A 20419-nucleotide genomic window follows, 5' to 3' on the forward strand; every position below is an offset into this window, starting at 1 on the left:
TGATGGAAGACCATGTAGGACCAATCGCACATATTTGTATCTCGCCAGTTACATGTTGCTATCATCACAAAACTTTATGTAAATCATGAAGTTCATTTGTATTCAATCTGGGGGTCATAAATCGTTACTGGCTAATGTGCTAACAAAGAGACTCCTGAATGGACGCTGAGCCTGCGAAATAGATTGCCTTCACTACATATGTCGTTCAACGAAAGCAATAAAATCACCACCACACACACACACACACACACACAATAAGAGATAATTTGAGTCTCCTTGTCTCACTCCTCGTCGGAATCGTTGAGAGTCTTCTCAAATCCCTCAAGGGGGACTGCAGTTTTGATGTAGTCGCGGAATCCACGGCTCATCTTCACAACTGCTCTGAGATGCTTCTCGGTGATTGTAACCCGCTCCAAATTCTCCTCGTGGGCCTCATTCTCGGCCAGAGCGAGGGCTGTTTGCATGGCATTGCGGATCTCTCGCCCATTCCACTTGAGGCTACGAACATCCTGGCTATCCCACACAAAGTCGCGAGCCGCACCAGAGACATGGATCAACCCGTTTGAATCTCGGCTCAAGCGATCAAAGTTATGAGTCCAGATGCGCTCACAGTCCTCGTGAGTAAGACTCTTGTAATGCAATGCGACATGAATACGGCTGAGGAATGCGGTATCAAACGACTGAACACGATTGGTCGTCAGGAAGAGAACTCCACGATAGTACTCGAGGGCCCGGAGAAACACAGATACAAGCCCGTTCCGGGTAATATCCTTAGAGCGACGGCGCTCGAGGTAGATATCCGCTTCATCAAGAAGGACAAGAGCACCATAGCGTTGGCCAAGCTCAAGGAAGTAGCTCAAGTTGGCCTCAACATTGAATGAGTCAACGCTGAGATCACCACTGGTAAGTGAAATAAGGGGCCGATTGGTGAGCTCGGCAACGCATTCAGCGGTGCAAGTCTTTCCAACGCCGGGTGCGCCATGGAGCAGGAAGATTCGGCCTTCTCCTTTGTTCTTCACAAAGTCATTACCCCAAGGGGACAGTTTCCCGTCTCCCAGATCCGCAGCAAACTTTCCAATCAAGGCCTTGACAGTCATCTTAATCTCATCATCAAGAACAAGATACTTGAAAGCTTCCTTGTCCGTCTTCAACTGCTTCAGGTTGGCGATGTTTAAGTGACCCCATCGTCGGTCGCCAAGGAGGAATCCTGGCATAGTCTTGCTGCACACAAGATAGAAGAGGTCGCTATCTGGGGGAGAGTCCTGGGTAGGATCAAGGTCTTCAAATCCATGATACGGACTTTCGGTACTATAGCTTGGGCGATTTGCCATACAGGCATCGCAGCCACATCGCGGGAGATCCTTGGGAAGATGGTCCTTGGAAGGAGGCGCGGTTTCATTGTAAACTGGGATGCGGTGATATCGACCTCCGCGCATGTTATCGGGTCCTTGATTATAGAATGTGTCAAAGCCAGGGGCATCGCAGATAACACGGCCGCACATGAAGCCGGTTGGCCCACGGCATTGTCTGTTGCTCGGCCCGGAATTCACAAGAAGTCCCTCGTAGTCCATGTAAGTTGGCCGCTTCAAGAGCTCCCAATAGAGCTTGCCTAGGGCAATGTTCTTTTCCTTCATTGTCATTCCGCCTTGGGCCTCGAGGTCTTCAGGCCAAAAAGCTGCAGGAATGATGGAAAGGCTCCCGATGGCTTGCTCACCAAGCCAGGGTGAGAGGTTGTAGCTGAACATGAAGCGATTGACTTTTGTACCGTTTGACTCGAGCATCCAGCAATTGATGTTGTACACATCACAGGAGTTGTTTTGTCCCTGTCCCATAGTGACGCTGCTAATGACATATGGGGTCCAGATATCATAGCGCTTTGCGTAGAAGACATCCCCTGGCTTGAGCAGAAGCCAAAAGAGATCAAAGGTGGCCCTAGGGGTAGCAAGTTGATGGCGCTCCTCTTCACGACGAATCTCGTCGCCGAGGTTATCGTCAAGGAACTTGAGGAGAACGTCGATATGCTTTGATGTAGTCGCGGCGCAGTCAGGGTCATGGGCCAATGGTTGATTATCCTTGTAACGGGCGAGCTCCTGTCTATGATGGTAGAGGACTCGGTAAGGAGCATTGATCTTTACAGGCTTGCCGTCAAAGCTGACGTAAGGATAGTAGGCCACTACAGCCTTGAGGGCATTGATAAGGTGATCTGAATGAATGATCATGAAGGGACGGGAAATTTCTGGACCAGGAACTTCGGGATCTTGACCTTCATCTGGGTAGAGATTGTCGTAGCGATAATCAATGTTCTCAAATGCTTCAGTGATCGGCCTGTCTTCCTGGTCTCGAGGACCTCGAGACCGACGGTGGATAGGGATGGGGGATCGGCTCCGGGGCAAGACCTTGGTGATGATCTCAAGAACGGGTTTCTCATCTCCAGTTGCATCATCATCGACAACGAGGTTGATATCGCCATTGAATCCATACGGGGGAACATGCTTGAAAGCGACGGGGCTTTGGCGGCCTATCGTACGGTTAGCTCAACATCAACATAGAGAATACATGGCTGAAAACTGACATTCTATGACATTATTTTGCCAACCGAGATACTTGACCACATGAAGGACATCTGGCACTTTTCCATCGATCTTGAGGATTTCTGTTTTTGGGCAAACCCTGGGCATAGATGCTATATGCGGACTATGTCTATATCTTGGCCTGGACCTTGGGGGGATGTCCTCGAAGCTCACGATGGAGCTGGTGTCATCGCCATCGATGACGTTGACTTCACGAGGCTGAGGAGTATCCATGATGATTCTGAAGAACAAACAAACTTGGAGAGAGACAAGAAAGACACAGGAATCAAGAGACAGTTATGTCAAGAGGGTCTGAAGGTGAGAGAATGAGCCGACTAGGAAAGAAAAGGTGACCATCCTGTCTACTTTATAGAGCAATTGACAAAGCTGTGTAAGCTGAGACTGGCCTATCACGAAATTGAGAGACAGTTCACCCAATCAAGAAGTTTCGCCATCATTGGCTATGGTACCAGTCAAGGCAGCAACGCCTAGTTTCAAGCCCCGTGCTGTTTGCCTTGAGCAAGTGTAACACAGTTCTGGAGTAGCCTATAGAGAGGCAAGAAACCCTAGGACATCAATCCCAGATGATGGAAAGAATGAGGCAAGTTTGCTTAAATTACCAAGCTTAGGGGGGCCTCTGACGAGTTTATTTTGGCATCCTCTCTCAATATCTACCTATTTTCCTGCTCCCTGGGTTTAGCACTTGCAGTGATGTGGAGATACTGGGCATGCCAGCTGCAGCACAGCCCTACGCAGCCTTAAACGGCTTTGCTAGAGGTCAAAAGTGGATCTGTCGTTTGATGTGTGGGGATTTATAGCGTGAAGCTATTGTGAGGGTAATGAGGGTACATAAGCTCCCAGATCATTACTCCACCAAACAGCTCATTTACTCTAGGGACTATTTAGTAGACCTTGAGACGATTGGGCGTTTTTCGCACCTTGACCTGAGGTCGCTGTCCCAGTTCACACCGATATTTATTTCTGAAATAAGCAAATCGCTTTCGACTCATTGAGAAAAGAATCACCTCTCAATTCTTGGTTACGTGCAGAAGTAGGCTACCATCCACGAGGTTGCACCGCCTTCCAAAATGCCCCGCAGTAAGCCTTGGGCTACCTTACTTATGCAGCCAACCATCGGAACTAGTCCTCTGTGTTCCCGCAGGCCCATCTGGATCCGAGCAAGCCAGTAGAGAGCGCTCAGTACCTCTCCTGGTATGCCCCCGTCTGAGGTTGATAACTTGACATGTATGTGATCACTCTGCGGACCAATTCATCGAGAGTGGCTGCAAATTGAGCGTCAGACCCCTGAGTCAATCCCTGATTAACTATTGCGCGAACTAGAGCGGCGAAGTGTCGGCGATAACCTTTCTCGATCTCAATGTCTGCCAACTGTTGTTCACTGGGCCCTCTCGTGAGTATGATCAAAGGTGAGCGTGGAAGCTCGTCCTGGTCGGTGGTTTCAGTGTGACCGTAAGGCTGTAACAGCTCATACGAAGAGCAGTTGTTCTGTGCAATGTACTTCTCAAGGGGAAGCAGAATATCCCGGAAGCCATACTGACAGCCTGTGACGTCGATCAGCCATCGTTCCCCGGATGAGTCCAACGTAGCTTCAATAATGATATGGAACTTCCTGTCTGTCATGATGCCATCAGGGGGATGAAATTTGATAGTGAGGGGAGGATTCTGAATCTCAACGACGGCGACATCCATTCGAGAGACAATTCCTAATCAATAATTGTTAGCAGGATGACCCCTGGATCCCAATAAACGGCCTGACCTACCGGCCAAGAGACCCCTGGCCATCGGACCAAGTAGAGAAATCGACATGGTGCACTGGTTTACTAGAAGAGCAGCTTGTTTGTGTTCTTCAATACTCGTGAGGTGGCTCGGGAACGGATGGCGCTCAATTCTGTTCGGTTTGTGTGTGAGGACTAGAGTTCCGTTGTCCTTGTCGTGTGAGATTCTTGTCACATGAATGTCGTATACAACCTCCTTGTACGCCAAAAGTGCTGCTTTGAGTAGCTTTGCTGTACGTAAAAGAGTTTTGCGTCGTTGCAGGTTGTAGCAAGACTCTTGATGAGTTGGTTCGTGAGCTGCCCGGCATTCAGGGCTGCACCAGAAGGTAGTGACAGCATCTCCGTCGTCGTATTCTGGAGCTCCCACACAATGAGAGCACCCCACGGTTGAAGCCTTGCCACAGTGAGCACAACTGCCCATTTTTGAGTGCTTGGTAGAGGATGCTTCAGGTTGATGAAGTTGGCAATTGTTGTGTATGTGAAAGTTTGAAAGGAGAAGTGCAGCGAGAACGTGAATCCCGAAGAATAAGTAACTCCCTGAGCTCCTGGTTTGGCTTGATCTCTTGCCAAGTGCTAATGTAGTTATTGAACAAGCACAATAAGAGCACAATAAGGAGGCATGCCTAGACCTAGTAGGTCCTTACCTGAGTTATGCGCAGAGTGAACATTGAACCTCTACTTATACACAAAGCAGACGTGCCAGCAGCGGGTGACTACCTTAGCAGAAGGCACCAACCACTCTCGTTTGATACGGGCCGGAACAAACAATTTCAACGTTTGCGCTCTTTCAGAAACGAGTCAGTCACGCAAAAATTATTGTCAGCTCACTGCTATTCATTATGCCAAATGATTCTATACGGCAGAATTTCCACCCTATTACGCCGTCCAACTTGTCCAAAACTCCACCACTTTTAGTACAGAGGCAAGGGAGACACAAGAGAGCCCCAATCAGAGAACCCCAAGTTCCTTCAATCAACTAGTGACAGAACTATTCAGTTCCCACCGTTCCTTGCGTTGGAGGTGACGTTGCTGGCGTGCGCGAGCAGAAACTTACAACAGGTCAATGTCAGCTTGCACGCCTTCGTCCATCCGTCATCTTGCGCAATGCCGAGTTTGATGCTGACATCCCCAATCTTGTCGCCGTCAATCTTATATGGCAAGCTAAGAGGTGTACCAGTTGCTTCTGTTTGCCTATGCACATACGCGCCCAGCTGTCGCACAAGCTCCAAAAACCCAACCATGGCGTTATCAAAGCGTCGGTGCATGAAGGTTAATCCTAGAGGCATATCTCCAGAGCTGTACAACTCGAGTACATGCTTCTTTGGGGGGGCATTGACAGCACGACTGCCTATTCGACTGGAAGAAGGGCTTGGTACTTCGTATCGGATGATTCTTGAGGTGCTTCCCATAGGCTGCGGGTCATATCCATCAAATCTGTAGGAAAGTTTGTCCGCAACAGTCACCAAGAGTAGCAGCGCGTGTCCCCATGCGGCGTTGATTTCTGGCCAATCTACCGGTTTGTTGGAGAGACGGCCAAGCCGAAGACCGTTGATCGTCGCAAAGCTCCCATCGTGGCTGATACAAAAGGTGTCATTATATACGTTAGATCGCTGCAGCTTTTCTAGGAGCTGGGAGTCGTTGCTGTACTTGGCGTTGATGCTGTCCTTTTCCGCCTGGAATTCACACATCTTGGTGGCAAACTCGTTTCGTTCCCTCCAGAACTTCTCCTCCTCTTTGTCTAGTTGTCGCGACTCCTCCTCAAGAGCTACAAGTTCCTCATCTAAGGAAGTCTTTTCCGACTCCAGCTTTTTCAGCTCTTCCATAGCTGTTGCTCTGTCCTGCTCAGCTTTTCTCAGCGCTTCCTCTTGAGCTTTCATATCTTCTTCGCTTGGCTTGTTTGCTTTCGCCTCCTTCAGGTGTTTAACATAGGCGTCTCTTTCGCGTGAAGCAACCTCTAGCTTCTTCTGTAGGCCCTCAACAAGCATTTCCGTACATTCAACGCAGATAGGGTGGTCGATATCGGATCGCGCAGATAGAATTTCGAAAAGTCGGTTGACCCTATCCATCTCGTTTCCAACTGGCGCGTCGACGTTATCCCCATTACTTCTGGCAGAGCTGGCGCGGCGCAGTGGTGTTGGCATAGCGGGAGACTCTGTAGGCTGACTCGGGTGAGTCATTTGGGACTCTGACAACAAAACAAAAGACATAGAGGAATCGCGGGGATGCCCTCCATGGTTGCGCTTGAACGTCGGTGGCCCGGTATTTCTTGAAACTGTTTCGTATAGAGACTTGCGCGCTTGCTCTTGTGGTTGCGTAATCGGTGGGCTCGTCACAGTTGATTTCTTGAGGGTCTGGGGAGATGTAGATGCTGGAGAGCAAGGTCAGATACATGCGCAGAAAAAGGATCAGGCCACATACAAACGAGCACATCGTAGGCGGCTGGGTTGAGGTCCTCGAGGGATCCGTCCAGCCTAAGAGGCTGGCGGCATTTCTGGCAGTTCATACTTGGGTTAACGAGCAGGCATGGTTCGAGACCGGCTGCTGGACGAATGCGCTGTACAGAGCTTTGAAGAAAGCGTGCCGTGTCGTTGGTGGGAAAGGCAGAGAAAGTAAAGAAGTGACAAAGTAAAGTGTGGTGGATGTCTTAGCGGTGACGTCGGGTTATGTTTAGCACTGGGAGCCATGAGCCAATGCGCAGTTGATCACAGGGTACGGAATCATAGGGAGAAACTTAGAATACCAAAGCTACTAATAACTTCATTGCACAACAAGTAAAAAAAAAAAGCTAACTGCAAATAAAGAGCTATCACAACTAAGCCTGGCTTTCATATTATTTCATAAGGTCACATGAAGCTATCAAAGGTCGATAGCGTCCATATGAGGATGGACTGTATGGAGTACGGAGTAGCCAGGACTTAACCCCGCCAAATTGATCGATAAGATCCACATGGATCCAAGCACTTTACGCGTCACGGCGCGTCTAGACCCTTCAGTTGCTCCTCCAACGAGACATCGTCATCAAAGAATTCAGGAGCCATCAAATGGAGGGCTACCATGCATCCTCATAAAGAATATGTCACCAAATCATGCATGATTTAATGCCGACAAAGATTCCTCAGGGCTTGTTACGATCATATGGAGCCACCGACAAAGAAAAGGCGACGGGGCTCTTCACCTCATAAAGAGGTTCAAGATGAAAGTGACGATGACGAACTTGCCTCACATCCTCAAGAGATTAGGATGCGTCGAGACCCTGATATTCAGCTTGCGCTCAAGCGGGCAAATGCTGACCATAAACTGCAAGCCACGATGGCTCATATTATCGAAAAATACAGCCGGGACTTTGAGGGTATTGGCGACGAAATCGACATGAACACTGGAGAAATTGTGGTTAACAACGGTCATTTGCGTAACATGAGAGATGAGGGAGATGTTGAAGGACTATGGATGGAGGGCGACAGTAACATCGACGAAGATGAAGGAGTTCTGCTCGAGGACCTTACGGATGGATATTCCGATAGCGAAGAACCAGTCAAACGAGTGCAGCATTCTCAGAGCGACAATCAGAACAACCAAGAACCAACGTTTGCAGAACAAGGCGCGCCGACAAGCCAAAGGACTCACAGCGAAGTGTCTCAAGAAGCACTACAAACTGATATAGATACGATCATGGATCCCTCACAAAATAATAACGCCGTGTTGCAAACCAGCGAATCTCACTTTGGTCCTCCATCCTATGGACAAGGTTCGTCAGTTGGGTTCGGGCCAACTCCAGGATTTGGGCCCTGGGGAGGAATGTACGGGTTTCCCATGCAAGCCTGGGGTCGGGACGATATTCCTCCATATTTTAACATGCCACCGAGTATGCCAGGACCTTGGTTTACCGGAGGCAGATACGACTTCCCTTCTCACAACGGACAGACGTCGATTTGGGGTCGTAACCAGGCCAAGAAGACAAAGCGGGCTGGCTCTATGAAAGCATCCTCCAAGCAGGCGATGTGCAGACACCCCAGCAGCTCTCGTACGGAAGAGGGGGCAGTTGCAGACGACCATCACAAATCCACGTCTGAGGAACAGCCACGCGATAATCAGGAAGATCTCGCCCCTGATAGAACGATAAATGATACCGACGAAGACGATGATTTGATGTTCTCTGAGACTACTGAGGTAGCGTCGACCCCTGAGGCAAGTCTTGTCCTCCCATCAAAAGAATCACCCGCGAAGGGCGAGGTTCATCGGCATTCACAAGGGGCACTGGAAGAAACCAATGGAAATGCTGTGAAAGTGCCCCAGCAGAACGACGAAGAAGAAAATTCTGGTCGGAGACGGTCTGGCCGAGCGAGGAAACAAACTGAGTATATGGGCAAGATCTCATGGGACGACGCCAAAGAATGGCAGAAATCAGGCCAGAGGTTGAGAGTGGAGCTATACAAGGCTGATCCAGCCATTCGCAAAGACTTCGAGAGCGTTGATCATGTTGGTGATGAGTGTGCCTCGTCCTCGGAGGAGCCTCAAGATAATGCGCTGGGAACAATAGCCCTCGAAAGGGGGATAACCTCCCAAAGGCAGGTTATACCAGATTCACAGGACACCGCGACTCCTTTCAATAGCAGTGCCCCTGAGGCACCGGAGCGCAAGGTGGTAAACGACAAACTCTATGCTTCTGATGTACCTCCCGTTCCTAGCATGGAGCTTTCAGACGACGAAGCTCCTCTTGTTCTTTCGAGGATCCGAGCACCAAAACGCCATCTAGAAACCCGAAAGCCTTTATCGCCACTCGTGCCAACAAATGATCGAATTCGAAGCGCAGATCTCATTGTCCATGTTGCGAGGTCACCAAAGCCCAACCAAAGAGCAGCGCCCATAGTTGAGTCTACAGTTGGGGATATGCAGGACCAGACTATAGAGCCTCTTAAGCGCAAGCGGGGAAGACCCAAAGGCTCAACCCGCAAGGCTCAAAACAATAATACTGTTTCCAGTACGAAGGGCATAACAAGGGGCCCCACGGCGCTTCAACACCATGATACTGGAGCGCCAAAGAAGCCAGATCCTGCGAATCCCGATATTGAAACTGAGTTCAAAGATCACTCGACCTACGGTACGAGGATCCATGGTTGTCCGGATCGCGATGAAGAAACCCTAACAAAATCGGATAATGATGATACAGAGACTGAAGAACGTCCCATGACACATCATCTAACGAGCGAACTCAAGTGGCTTCTCAAGACAAAACCCAAGAGCCCAGTGTCTTACAGACCACAAGGTACAACTTCAGACGAAACCATTAAGCTTCGGCGGTCCCGGGAAAGGCTCAAAAAGTCCAGTAACAGCACATACAAATCAACAGAACTCGATGAGGATGTTTCAGATGACCAAGAGGAACTACCAGTACCTCTTACGGCATCCGGGCTATTGCAGGAACGAAACACATTTCTGGATGGGCCTATGGGGGCACCGGGGACCGTTATAACCGTCAGAAACGAGCAATCATCTACCGCTAGTCCTTCCTCGCCCATCCATGTTGAAGAACCATCCAACTATAGCGATCTAACAGATGAGAGTGGGCCTCGTCTTAATGACAACTCGTCTGATTATGCGCCTCCTCAAGACGATGCTGTACATGATGACGAATCTCTCCCCGAATTGCCTCGAGATACCACGGTTCAAGGGGTATCGACACCACGGAAGCCGAAAGATACCAGGACTCCCTTCACAGAACCCCCTTCAAGCTCTCAAAAACCACACACCCCTCGTCATGCTTCCATTCGTACTACTCGTGCACCATCATCACGCCGATCCCTCCTCTCATTTGTGTCGGATTCGGAATCAGACACCGGTGAGTCTCGGGATGAGTTAGCGCGCAGAGTCAAATCAACATCAAAGACAGCAAGCGTCCGTCCTTCAACGAAGAGGATTTGGCGAGCAAGTGCCCTTACCAGAGAAGTCCAACGGACACCCAGTAGAAAGCGTTTCCATGAGATGTCCAGTCCTATCAACACTGTCAAGACACCGGGGGGCACGGTACGAACCTGCGGTATAGATGGTTATCAATGTGGCCGAGACTTTTGCTTCTCTTGTATATAAATGGCTGTTCTGGTCTCGCAGATTACTTGGTAGAAAAGACCATAGAAGATAAAACGTTGTAGGGATCAATATACGACAAGCAAACATAGCGCTGTGGTTTCATTTGATGCTTACGCTACTCGAGAAAAGCTGACCCAAAAGCATGAAGACGTCCAACTACAAAGCTAATAAAAAAAAGGTTAGGAGTGTTGGTGATTAGATTAGCCCTCGATCTCAACCTGCCATAACCCCCAGAACCTAGAACGCCGAAACCACATTGTTCTCATTCCACATCGCCCCTGTAACAACATCCGAGATGATGCGGCATGTCGCGCGAGCTTCTCCTCACTACACCGAACCGTCTGAATCATACGTCATGCTAAGGCTGTAGGATATTCTCAATACAGCCCCATTCTCATGAAATCCATCTCACAGAGCCACTGAGTCGGCGCGCTTTCACGGCGGAAAGGATCGAGACGGATCCGGCTGAGATATTCTCTTCCCAATACAGGTGTATCCTATCAGGGATGGAGAACCGACAAAGGAAAGCAGTGACCGCCAGTCCAGGGTATCATGGTTAAGGGTTGCCACGAGATGGATCGCCAGAGATGATGAGTGTTGGAGAGCTACGACTCCGAGCCCTCTCAAGATTTGTTGGCAGCGCCATTAGCAGCTGCAAGGTGTTGCTTGAAAACCTCGGGATCACGGACGGGGTTGAAGTAGGGGTGCGCTTGCGCCTCTTTAGCGGTCAAACGCTCCTATACAATTGTTAGATCAGACAGGAGATGTTGGAGCTATGAACAAACCTGGTGGTCGTATCGCAGTAGCTTATCAAGGAAATCGATGGCCTCATTAGAAACAAATCGCTGATTTTCCGAGGTGACGAAGCTATGCCATGGCTTCTTCTGGAATCGTCCCAGAATGTCGTCATATTGTGCATCCAGTTCGATTTCGTACTTATCAATGTAGTCAAACAGATCATCAGTACCAAGAACCTTTGCAATCTTCACAAGCTGGTCAGAGTTACTGTTGCCATGGAAGAAAGGCTCCTTTCGGAAGATCATGGAAGCGAACATAGCTCCCAGGCTCCACATGTCGAGACTGTAATCGTACTCCTGGAAATCGACCAAAAGTTCTGGACCCTTAAAATAGCGAGAGGCCACACGAACGTTGTATTCGGTACCGGGGTGATAAAATTCGGCCAGGCCCCAATCGATGAGACGCAACTGAAAACAGTCAGTAAGCTCTACGTCAGAGGTATGATGCCAGGTTGACCAACCTTTCGGTTCTCATGATCGATCATAACGTTATGAGGCTTAACATCTCGATGCATAATACCCTTGCTGTGGCAGAAGTCCAAAGCCTTGAGGAGCTCAAAGATGTAAAACCGAACATCGATGTCATTGAACTTGGGGTAGAGGCTTCGGAAATCGGTATTGTTGACGTGCTCGAAAATGAGGGACGGCGTCTTACTCTATTTGCCGTTGGTCAGTTCCATATTGCGATGGACATTGAGAAGGTTGGCACCAACCTGCGCATCCCGAACAACGTCAAGCAAGGCAACAACATTGGGACCTCCGGCCAAATTCTGGAGGATCTTGATCTCGCGCTTGATCTTCTTCTTCTTAACGGGCTTTAGGACCTTGACGACGCATTTCTGGTAGTTGACGACATTGATGCCTTCGAAGACTTCAGAGTACTTTCCACGACCTACAGAGGCACAAGGGGTCAATAACCAAGCAACGAAATGGACGACGACGACATACCGATCTTTCTGACGACCTCGTAGTTTTCTAGGGCACCCCAGCCTACATAGTTATCAGCTTTGTTGTCAAGGGAGTTCTCACGTGGGGTGAGGGCATACTGATGTTAACACTGTCGTAGTCCCAGTAACTGCGGGGCATGCTCTGGTTGACATCGGCGTAGACGCGCGCCATGATGAGAGCGAGACCGTCGCAGGGAGGCGACGCTGGCGGTGGAAGAAGATGGTGTCGCGGGGCGTCGATGACGGACGGAGCGATAGAGATGCTGAAGATGAGAGGTTAAGGCCGAGGTACTCGTATATCTAATCTAGCCCAACCCAAGGTCTCTCTAGTCTAAGAGGCTGAAGAGGAGAGGCTGGACCTGCTTTGACTTGGTTTGCAAAATCAAGGTGGGATGGCATTTCAGGTCGGGTCCAGCCCAGCCCAGATTTGCCCCGTTATTTTGGCGGGCGGGCTGGACTGTGATTCGCTGTGGCGCTTATCGGCCGCTCCGCGATAACACTGTCGAATGGGCACGAGTACATCCAAATCCATCCCAAGGCAAATAGACAGTGGCCTGTGGAGGCGCCATGGCTGTTTCTCGCATTCACTTCTTATTGACTATGGACTATGGACTACTAACCTATACAGTCTATCCAAGGCCAAAGGGCTAAGTCTATTAATCAGTGTTCTTTAATTAACATCTTGTCACCATCTAAGCAAATGTCATTATTTTATGCTCAAGGAAACTGAGTCTAAGGTAGGTCGATATTATTTGTGAACCCATCTCCTAGAGTTATGTTGTTCGCGAATTTACCTATTTCCATTTCTTCTAAGACCAGATTACAATATGAATTCAATATTGGCACTCAACAAACACGCGTGCATCACGAACAGGCCTCGAACAAAATACATGGCTTGCTATCTACCGGAGACAAAGCGCCTACCTCATCTGTTAATTGGTCGCCGAAAGACATATAATATATACAAGCTGAGTTGTGAAACTTGTCAAACTGGCCCAATTCACCGCATGCTACACCACAATGATGGTTAGCATCATAAACAAACTGCTTGCTAGGAAGAACACGAATAAAAGTCTCATTTCTCAGAGAGAAGATTAATTGCTCGGCATTTCAGGGCTGTAGAGGTGTCAATATCAGCGGGAGCCGATACTTCGTCCACCTCCAGCCCCGATCCGACTAAGGATGACGATACAAGGGTTTTCATCATAATGAGGTTCAAACACACTGTAGGCAGAATCAACTCACAATCGAAATTTCTTGGTGGGCAACGTTCGAAAGTCCAAAAGCAGTATTCCCCGTACATCTAGGGAACATGCTCAGTCGTACTCTAGCGAGTCCAAGCCCTTGTCCACAACGTCCCAGGTTCGTTTGCGCAAGTCTGGTTTCGGTTCGGGGCGAGGGCGCTGAAGACCTTTCTTCTTCTTCCGTTTCTTATTACTCTGGAAAGAAGTGGGTAATGGGGGAGTCGTGGTTTTAGTTTGCGTGGAGATATGGGTAGCATCACTCAAATCCATGACCTCGCTCGATGGCGCTGTTTCTTTTGAACGCAGATGTTTCGCTCTTTCTTTCTCTTTGCGCAGAGTTTCGAGTTCTGAATGTCGAAATATCTCGATTTGCGCATCCGTCAAGGTCCTTTTCACACCATCCGGATAATAGCCCAGGCTATCGTCATCCTCCTCCCAGGTGTCATCGACGGCCTCATCTTGAGTTTGATCCTGGGAGGGCGAGTCTAGGAATTCAGATCCGAAGGCGGCGACGGCTGTGTGCGAGAAATGGGATTCGTGGAAAGCAACAAGATCACCCTAGAAATGTCAGTACAGTATCAAACTGCGTGTATTTGGGTAACGTACGGTGAAAATGTTCGGTATTACATGCGCATTTGTTGTACTTCCATTATTTGATTGCGGCATGTCTTGGTTTTTTAATGCGAGATCAGGCATGATTTGCGATTTGGCGAGATTGAGGGAGGACGCGTCCAGGCCGAAATTATGTCACGTGCCAATGCACCAACATCAATTTGATCCGGTGTGAAAGAGATAAATATGTGCTGCAGCCTGGCTAGCGTTTTGGTAAGCAAAGTATGTTGTGTGAAGACAGTCCAAAAGTTTGATGATGGAGCCGGTTGAAGCTTCCGCCATCAACTCGGAGCCCATAGATAGCTCACTGGGACTTGAGAAGTGCCAGAGCACTCTCAAAGGCCCTCACAACTTGATCATCTGTAAAGCGTCAATATTTGGTCCAAGGGTGGGATAAAAAGCACGTCGGGCTCACAATGCTGTTGTTTCCGTTCCATTTTGTCTTCAGCGAGATTCACAAAGCGTCGTCGTGTTTGCAGGCGCTTCGCTGCCCGCTCATCATCATGCGTAGACGCAGACGCAGCCCAGATTTTGAAGTACTCCCCAAACGTTAGTTTCATCAGTCTGCATCATTGCTCAAAAGAACTCACCTTTGAGAGAGCATCCGCCTCCTTCAGGATCTCCCGCTCCCGCTCATCTGCCTCTTGCAAAGCAGCCTCATAACGCGCTTCAAACTCATCCCAGTTAAATGGTTCTAAAACACCAGGGGTATCTGGCGGATCAGAATTGTTGGGTTGTCGATCATCTTGAGGTTCGGGTGTCCTTCTATTAGCGTGCGGGTGTCTCTGGATGCTGCTCATGTTTGATTCCTCAGGAGCAGGGACAGTGGGTTTGATATCGTCTTGACTGTGACGATTCTCGCCGTCTTGTTGTAGTGGAAGTGCTGTATCCATGTTGGGCATTTCGCGTTCAATCGCCAGGGGTGTTGTCGGCCAAGCAACAGGGGTGTCTGTTAGGAACGTGCAGCACTTTCGAGTGAGCAGCCTGATCAACTGTCTTGAATCTTGTATTCCACAAAGTGGTGATTGCACGGGCTGTCAAAGCTTACTGAGCTCAGTGAAGGGAGATTATTTCCCGACAAGTAAATGGTGAAGTTAAGGCACTTGAATTAAATATACTTGCTCACTAACAGGAAGTCTTGAAGTGTGGGTGTTCCTGCATCATTTTGGTTGGCTGCCTGTGTGGCTTACGTTCATGCGCCACAACATTGTCACTATCATTGCTCGACTCGTGACTCCCATCTTCAACCTCAAAACCTACAAGTCATCTGGCTTTCACTTTCACTTTCAACCGCTTATCTCGGGCTTACGAAGATGCGCCCCGCCTCTCCTGTTTTATTACCGGAAGGCTGAACGTGCTTCCCTTGGTCTTCTTTGATCAACAGATAGCAACAACTGCCTTAACGCAAGTGGCAAAGATACAAAGCCAGTATGGACTGCGATATCTGTCATCGCATTCATGACCCAGAGCGTCTTCCTTTTCTCTGCACCGTGGACGCCAGGAACTCTCTTCTTGATGGCCGCATAAGCAATGTGGAACTTCTCCTGCAAAATGAGAGTCTCCAAAACGAAATAAACGAACTATTAGATGAGACGAGCACCCCAAACAAGTTTCATAGAGAATCACTAAAGGCGCAACAACGAACGGCTGAGGTTAGGACGACCCAGATTTTGGCCGCTGCCCATAAGCTCAGAAATGACATCAAAGCTGCCAGAGAGGAGATCCAGGCCCGGAAAGCTGCGCTCTCTCGTCGCAAGTCGGATATTGCAGCTGTATCTGGCGGCCTTGTTGAGCGCAGAGTGAAACAGCAAAAGGACATAGAAACGGACATTGGAAGACTCAAGTATAAGTGGTCTCGCAGCGCTGGCGATATGGCTCGTACACGATCTTTTCTTTGCATGGAGGCAGCCCGACTATATGGACTTGAACGTGTTAAAGAAGGCTCTACTGGCAAATATGAGTATTACCTTGGCGGAATCCCCGTTGTTGATTTGGCCACAATGAACTGTAGGCTCTCCCGCGACTATTTCGACTATGCACTAACTCCTTTATAGCATCAACACCGGAGATGATTTCGACATCTCTCAGCCACATTTGTCATATCCTTATGCTCGTATCACACTATCTTTCAATCCGTCTGCCTGCGGCAATTACCCTTCCTCATCGCGACTACCCACGGCCCACTATCTTCAATCTCTCTGCCTCTTACAGATCTGGGGACTCAGTATTTCCTAGTCAGGCAGGAGTAGGGAATCCTTCTCACTCCGGAGACACAGAGTCCCAGCGTCTTTCACGTCCAAGGCCTCTTTTTATTGACAAGCCACCAGCGCTGTTGGCCAAGGAAGATCCAGCAACGTTCTCATATTTCATAGAAGGTGTGACTCTGCTCGCCTACAACATCGCCTGGGCTTGCAGTACACAAGGTGTTTCGATAGGTGATAGGACTCACTTTGAGGACATTTGCAATATGGGCCGCAATTTACACGATCTCCTCACAAACCACCAAAATGTTGGTGGAAACATCTATCCTTCTTCATCTAACAAAAAGGACCCGATCGCATCTAAGAATGATGCTGATACCCATGCCAGCCGCATGGGACAATATTCCCACGGCACAACTTTCTACTACCTCGGCGGAGCTGAAGGCACCGAGTTCAGTAAGACGTTCAAGCTTCCCGGTCCGATCAAATTGGCCGACAAGCTGAAGAAGAAGCTGCTCAGTGAGGCACCTGCTCCTGACTGGGAAGTTCTGGATGATGATGCTTGGAAAGTTGAAGAGGTTGTTGATACGAATCAGCCCAGCAAGGACTTGCTAGGTAGCGATAAGAATTCTCCGCGTCGGGGAACAAGTGGGTGGATGAAGGTCAAGAATAGGTAGATTCGTTCTGTCATAACTTTTTAGTATGCTGTAAAGACAATAGAAGTGAATATGAAAATGAAAACTAAGCATCAAGTTACTTACTTACTACCTAGGGTATGTTACTGGTGTGTTCTAGTAGAATATAAAATAAAGCTTTAAGAACAAGAAGTAGCAAAAAGTGTGGTTCCGCCCGGGATCGAACCGGGGACCTTCTCGGTGTTAACGAGATGCCATAACCAACTAGACCACGGAACCGTGCTACTTAGCTTATACCAAGAAGTCTGCGAGACCAAGCTCATGTTACACACATTTGCCAGGTCTATTCTCATGCTCTAGGGTAGCATGAGGTTTAATTTCAAAGCTGGGGTACAAGAACAGAGTAAAGTGGTTTATATGTAGGTACCTTATGGGTAGTCTTCTTAAGTAAACTGAGGTATCTTACGTACCCATAGGGCATGTACATACTATAGTGGCGCCGCATTGATTACGAACAAACATTGCAGTCCATGCTTTAGGTTTAACGCGGAAATCATGCGGGATACTGGATTGATAAGAGATCAAAATAAACAATAACCAAAAAAGCATTCATCATATTGATACATTTATTCATGTAGTTTTACATTGAGTCATGCAGCTAGGGAGGTATGCCATAGTCTGCTTGTCATAATATACAGGATTGTACAACTTGCTTCCCTGCCTCGCCGTTTTATTTCCCAGATTTCCCAAACAAAGATGCAATGTAATCTCCAAATGTAGAGGTTCCTTCTGCCTGCCTCTGTTTCCTCTGCTCCGCCTGTGTATCCCAAATCTTCTGAACGCTGCCGGCAACCTCAGCCTTGGCCTGGAGATCAGCACGAAGAGCAGCTTCTTCAACCGCACGTTCCTCAGCCGGTAGTTTGTCAAGCTGTTCTTTCCATTGTTGTTGAAGCTCTTCAGTGGGCATAACCGCATCTTTCTTGGCTTTTGGCAATGTTGTCTGGAAGACCGGCACCGGTAGTCCTTCTGCCTTAGCCTTCTCGACTGCCTCCTCGTGCTTGATCATTCGCTGATAAAGAGTGTCGGCGTGCATTTGGATATCTTCTTCCACCTCATGCGATCTGCCTACCACTGACCCATGTCCCAACGCTCGAAGAAAACGCTAAAACAAAGTTAGAAAATTGCCACGAAGTGTAGCGAATAGAGACAACATACTGATTGCATCATATAACACCTCTCAAATCTTCGAACTTGATGCCTACACATCTGCATTTGGTCCTCCCAGCTTCCGTGCTTCATGCAATTCACCCACTCTTCTTGGTATTCCGCACAGTTTTCCAATGCCGCCTTTCCAATGGCCTCTTTCCGTTCCTTGTATGCCTCCAAGACGCTCATTAGCTTCTCATGATCTGTTGCCGTCTCTGCCTCAATCTCGGCGAGCGGTTGGTAGTTCTTCCAGAGGTGGGCATATCGACCGTCTTGATACAGGCTTGCTGAAGGTACGACTGGCCTTTGTTGTTCTGTAGGTGTCGCCGCTGCATTGGCATTTGGGGGCTGCGGATTTGCTCGGGGGGGATTTGTAGGTTGGTTCGAAGGGTATTTGAGGGGAGATTCTTTCTCCAGAAAGTCGCGAAGGCTTGGATCGAGTTTTGAAAGAGGGTCTGACGACTTGTCGGTACCAAGGACCGAAGATATCCAACCCATGGTAGCAAGTTTGTTTCTCTAAACTGGCGCCAATCTACAGGGAAAGGGTTGAATTGAGTTTGAAGCTGGGCTCAAAGTCGACACTCTAAAAACTATAGCTTCAACTGTGACAAGTGGAGGTAAGAATTTCAGCCATGCACTGTACGAAGCACTGTATACCAACTCCAATTTTTGTAGTTCATCGGGCAAGATTGAATTCATAGGACCCAACGATTCCAGCTGGTTCGACATCATAATATCAAGAACTTGGGTCAGATGGGAATTCCTCATATAATTGTCATAACTATTTCTTTTATTCAGGCGAAATGGCACCTAATCATCAAACTTCAGTTACATCCACCGCGAACTGGAGTCTTCACCACAGACACAACTGCATCACATAGGTCAAACAACAGTTCCTCACGGCCGGCACTGGCATTTTTTGGTCGACGAATAGTCAAAGGTATGAACGTAATCTTGAGATCATGACGACCCTTTTCCTAGCCATATCACGCCCGATTGAACCATCAACCCAAAACAATTGTCTTCGTGAATCCTTTTTTATTCGCGATTGCATCTATAGCACAATCATTTGCAACGCAACATCCGGTGCCCGACCCTTCAGGAGAAACTTCCCATCTCTCCTGATGCTTATCACGCCGAAAAAAATGCCAGAAGAAAGTCCCGACTTAAAACTTGGAGAACTTCTTAACGGACGTGCCAGTTCGGGGCAGGACACGCAGGACGTTGAAGCGGACCTTGAATCATGTTAGCGGCCATCTTTGATACCAGTTCGTTCGCTCTTTAAAAACGTACGGTCTTGCTGAGGGGTCGGCACTGGCCAACGGTGACCTGGTCACCCTCCTGAACACGGAAAGCGGGGGAGACGTGAGCGGCAACGTTCTTGTGTCGCTTCTCGTAACGGGAGTACTTGGGGATGAAATGCAAGTACTCTCGGCGGATGATGATGGTGCGGTGCATCTTGGTGGAAACGACGGTACCGGTCAAGATACGGCCACGGATAGAGACGAGACCGGTGAAAGGGCACTTCTTGTCTGTAGATCCAAATGTTAGTGATGCGCTCAACGTCTTATTTTCTTTGCGCCAATCCCTCCCAGCACGGTCGATTGATGTCGCTGTTTATGTGCCCGTCGTTTGGCAAGATTCGTCTTCGTGTGCTCCTCCAAGTCCCGGAATCTCAAATCTGTCGAACGTACCGATGTAGCTGCCCTCAATGGCGGTCTTGGGGGTTCGGAAACCCAGACCGACGTCCTTGTACCATCGTCGGCCACCCTTGCCCGGTCGGGTGCTCTTGGTCTTGGTCTTCGAGTTCTGGAAGATGTGAGGCTGCTTCTGGAAAGCACGCTCCGACTGGACGGTCAACTCGGTCGCCCTGATGCAAAGGTTAGCGACTCATTCGGCTTCGACATCGTGTATTCATTCGGCTTCGACGTTGCAGTTGGGCTGGACTGTCACTGACATCTTGAATTATCCTTCTCGGGCAGGTACCGTAACGAGATGGCGTGTGGTTGAGCTGGGTGAAGGCGAGGTTGATATTGGCTATGCTAGGCGGAAGGAGAAAATAACACCAATTTTTGCGTGCCTTCCTTAGTAAGGATAATTAGGGCTTGTAATTTTCGCGAGGCAGGTGCCAGACGCCCACGTGACTTCTCAAAAATTGCTGTGGCTCAAGCTCACGTGAGGAGGCGCGAAATATGGCTGTGTTCGAAAGTGGAGCCATCTGAAGGTTGATCAATCTTGGCCCCACTCTCCCCCCTGGCAGCCAAAGTAAACAAACACACGCGAGATAGCCAAGTCACAGCCCACTATCACTTATCGTCGTCGCGCTT

The 20419-nt window shown here is 48.9% G+C and overlaps 9 protein-coding genes and 1 non-coding gene across 10 annotated transcripts; 2 read left to right on the forward strand and 8 right to left on the reverse strand.

Moving 5' to 3' along the window:
* Positions 1-281: 281 nt before the first annotated feature.
* On the reverse strand, positions 282-2804 carry FMAN_01506 (uncharacterized protein; the record flags this gene model as incomplete). Its single annotated transcript, XM_041835530.1, has 2 exons — positions 282-2518; positions 2573-2804. 2 exons carry the CDS (start codon positions 2802-2804, stop codon positions 282-284), a joined length of 2469 nt encoding a protein of 822 aa, XP_041676847.1.
* Positions 2805-5358: 2554 nt separating this feature from the next.
* Positions 5359-6869, reverse strand: FMAN_01507 (uncharacterized protein; the record flags this gene model as incomplete). Its single annotated transcript, XM_041835541.1, has 2 exons — positions 5359-6734; positions 6785-6869. The coding sequence occupies 2 exons, from the start codon at positions 6867-6869 to the stop codon at positions 5359-5361; spliced, it is 1461 nt and encodes a 486-aa protein (XP_041676848.1).
* Positions 6870-7501: 632 nt separating this feature from the next.
* FMAN_01508 (uncharacterized protein) lies at positions 7502-10450 on the forward strand (the record flags this gene model as incomplete). The annotated part of the gene is made up of 1 exon (XM_041835552.1): positions 7502-10450. One exon carries the CDS (start codon positions 7502-7504, stop codon positions 10448-10450), a length of 2949 nt encoding a protein of 982 aa, XP_041676849.1.
* Positions 10451-11073: 623 nt separating this feature from the next.
* FMAN_01509 (putative protein kinase ck2 catalytic subunit ck2 alpha-3) lies at positions 11074-12366 on the reverse strand (the record flags this gene model as incomplete). Its single annotated transcript, XM_041835563.1, has 6 exons — positions 11074-11187; positions 11236-11655; positions 11709-11903; positions 11961-12139; positions 12196-12237; positions 12294-12366. 6 exons carry the CDS (start codon positions 12364-12366, stop codon positions 11074-11076), a joined length of 1023 nt encoding a protein of 340 aa, XP_041676850.1.
* Positions 12367-13510: 1144 nt separating this feature from the next.
* FMAN_01510 (uncharacterized protein) lies at positions 13511-14104 on the reverse strand (the record flags this gene model as incomplete). The annotated part of the gene is made up of 2 exons (XM_041835574.1): positions 13511-13996; positions 14045-14104. The coding sequence occupies 2 exons, from the start codon at positions 14102-14104 to the stop codon at positions 13511-13513; spliced, it is 546 nt and encodes a 181-aa protein (XP_041676851.1).
* Positions 14105-14354: 250 nt separating this feature from the next.
* FMAN_01511 (uncharacterized protein) lies at positions 14355-14943 on the reverse strand (the record flags this gene model as incomplete). Its single annotated transcript, XM_041835585.1, has 3 exons — positions 14355-14410; positions 14466-14589; positions 14641-14943. The coding sequence occupies 3 exons, from the start codon at positions 14941-14943 to the stop codon at positions 14355-14357; spliced, it is 483 nt and encodes a 160-aa protein (XP_041676852.1).
* Positions 14944-15480: 537 nt separating this feature from the next.
* FMAN_01512 (uncharacterized protein) lies at positions 15481-16928 on the forward strand (the record flags this gene model as incomplete). Its single annotated transcript, XM_041835596.1, has 2 exons — positions 15481-16057; positions 16105-16928. 2 exons carry the CDS (start codon positions 15481-15483, stop codon positions 16926-16928), a joined length of 1401 nt encoding a protein of 466 aa, XP_041676853.1.
* A 163-nt stretch (positions 16929-17091) lies between these two features.
* Positions 17092-17165, reverse strand: tRNA. Its single transcript has one exon. It is a non-coding gene; the product is annotated as a tRNA-Val (tRNA).
* Positions 17166-17616: 451 nt separating this feature from the next.
* FMAN_01513 (uncharacterized protein) lies at positions 17617-18590 on the reverse strand (the record flags this gene model as incomplete). Its single annotated transcript, XM_041835607.1, has 2 exons — positions 17617-18048; positions 18102-18590. 2 exons carry the CDS (start codon positions 18588-18590, stop codon positions 17617-17619), a joined length of 921 nt encoding a protein of 306 aa, XP_041676854.1.
* A 668-nt stretch (positions 18591-19258) lies between these two features.
* Positions 19259-20051, reverse strand: FMAN_01514 (putative 40s ribosomal protein s11.e, cytosolic; the record flags this gene model as incomplete). Its single annotated transcript, XM_041835619.1, has 4 exons — positions 19259-19327; positions 19386-19624; positions 19787-19962; positions 20050-20051. Coding segments are annotated over 4 exons (486 nt in total).
* Between the last annotated feature and the right edge of the window lie 368 nt (positions 20052-20419).

The sequence above is a fragment of the Fusarium mangiferae genome (genome assembly GCF_900044065.1).
Source record: "Fusarium mangiferae strain MRC7560 genome assembly, contig: FMAN_scaffold001, whole genome shotgun sequence".
Classification (NCBI taxonomy): Eukaryota; Fungi; Ascomycota; class Sordariomycetes; order Hypocreales; family Nectriaceae; genus Fusarium; species Fusarium mangiferae.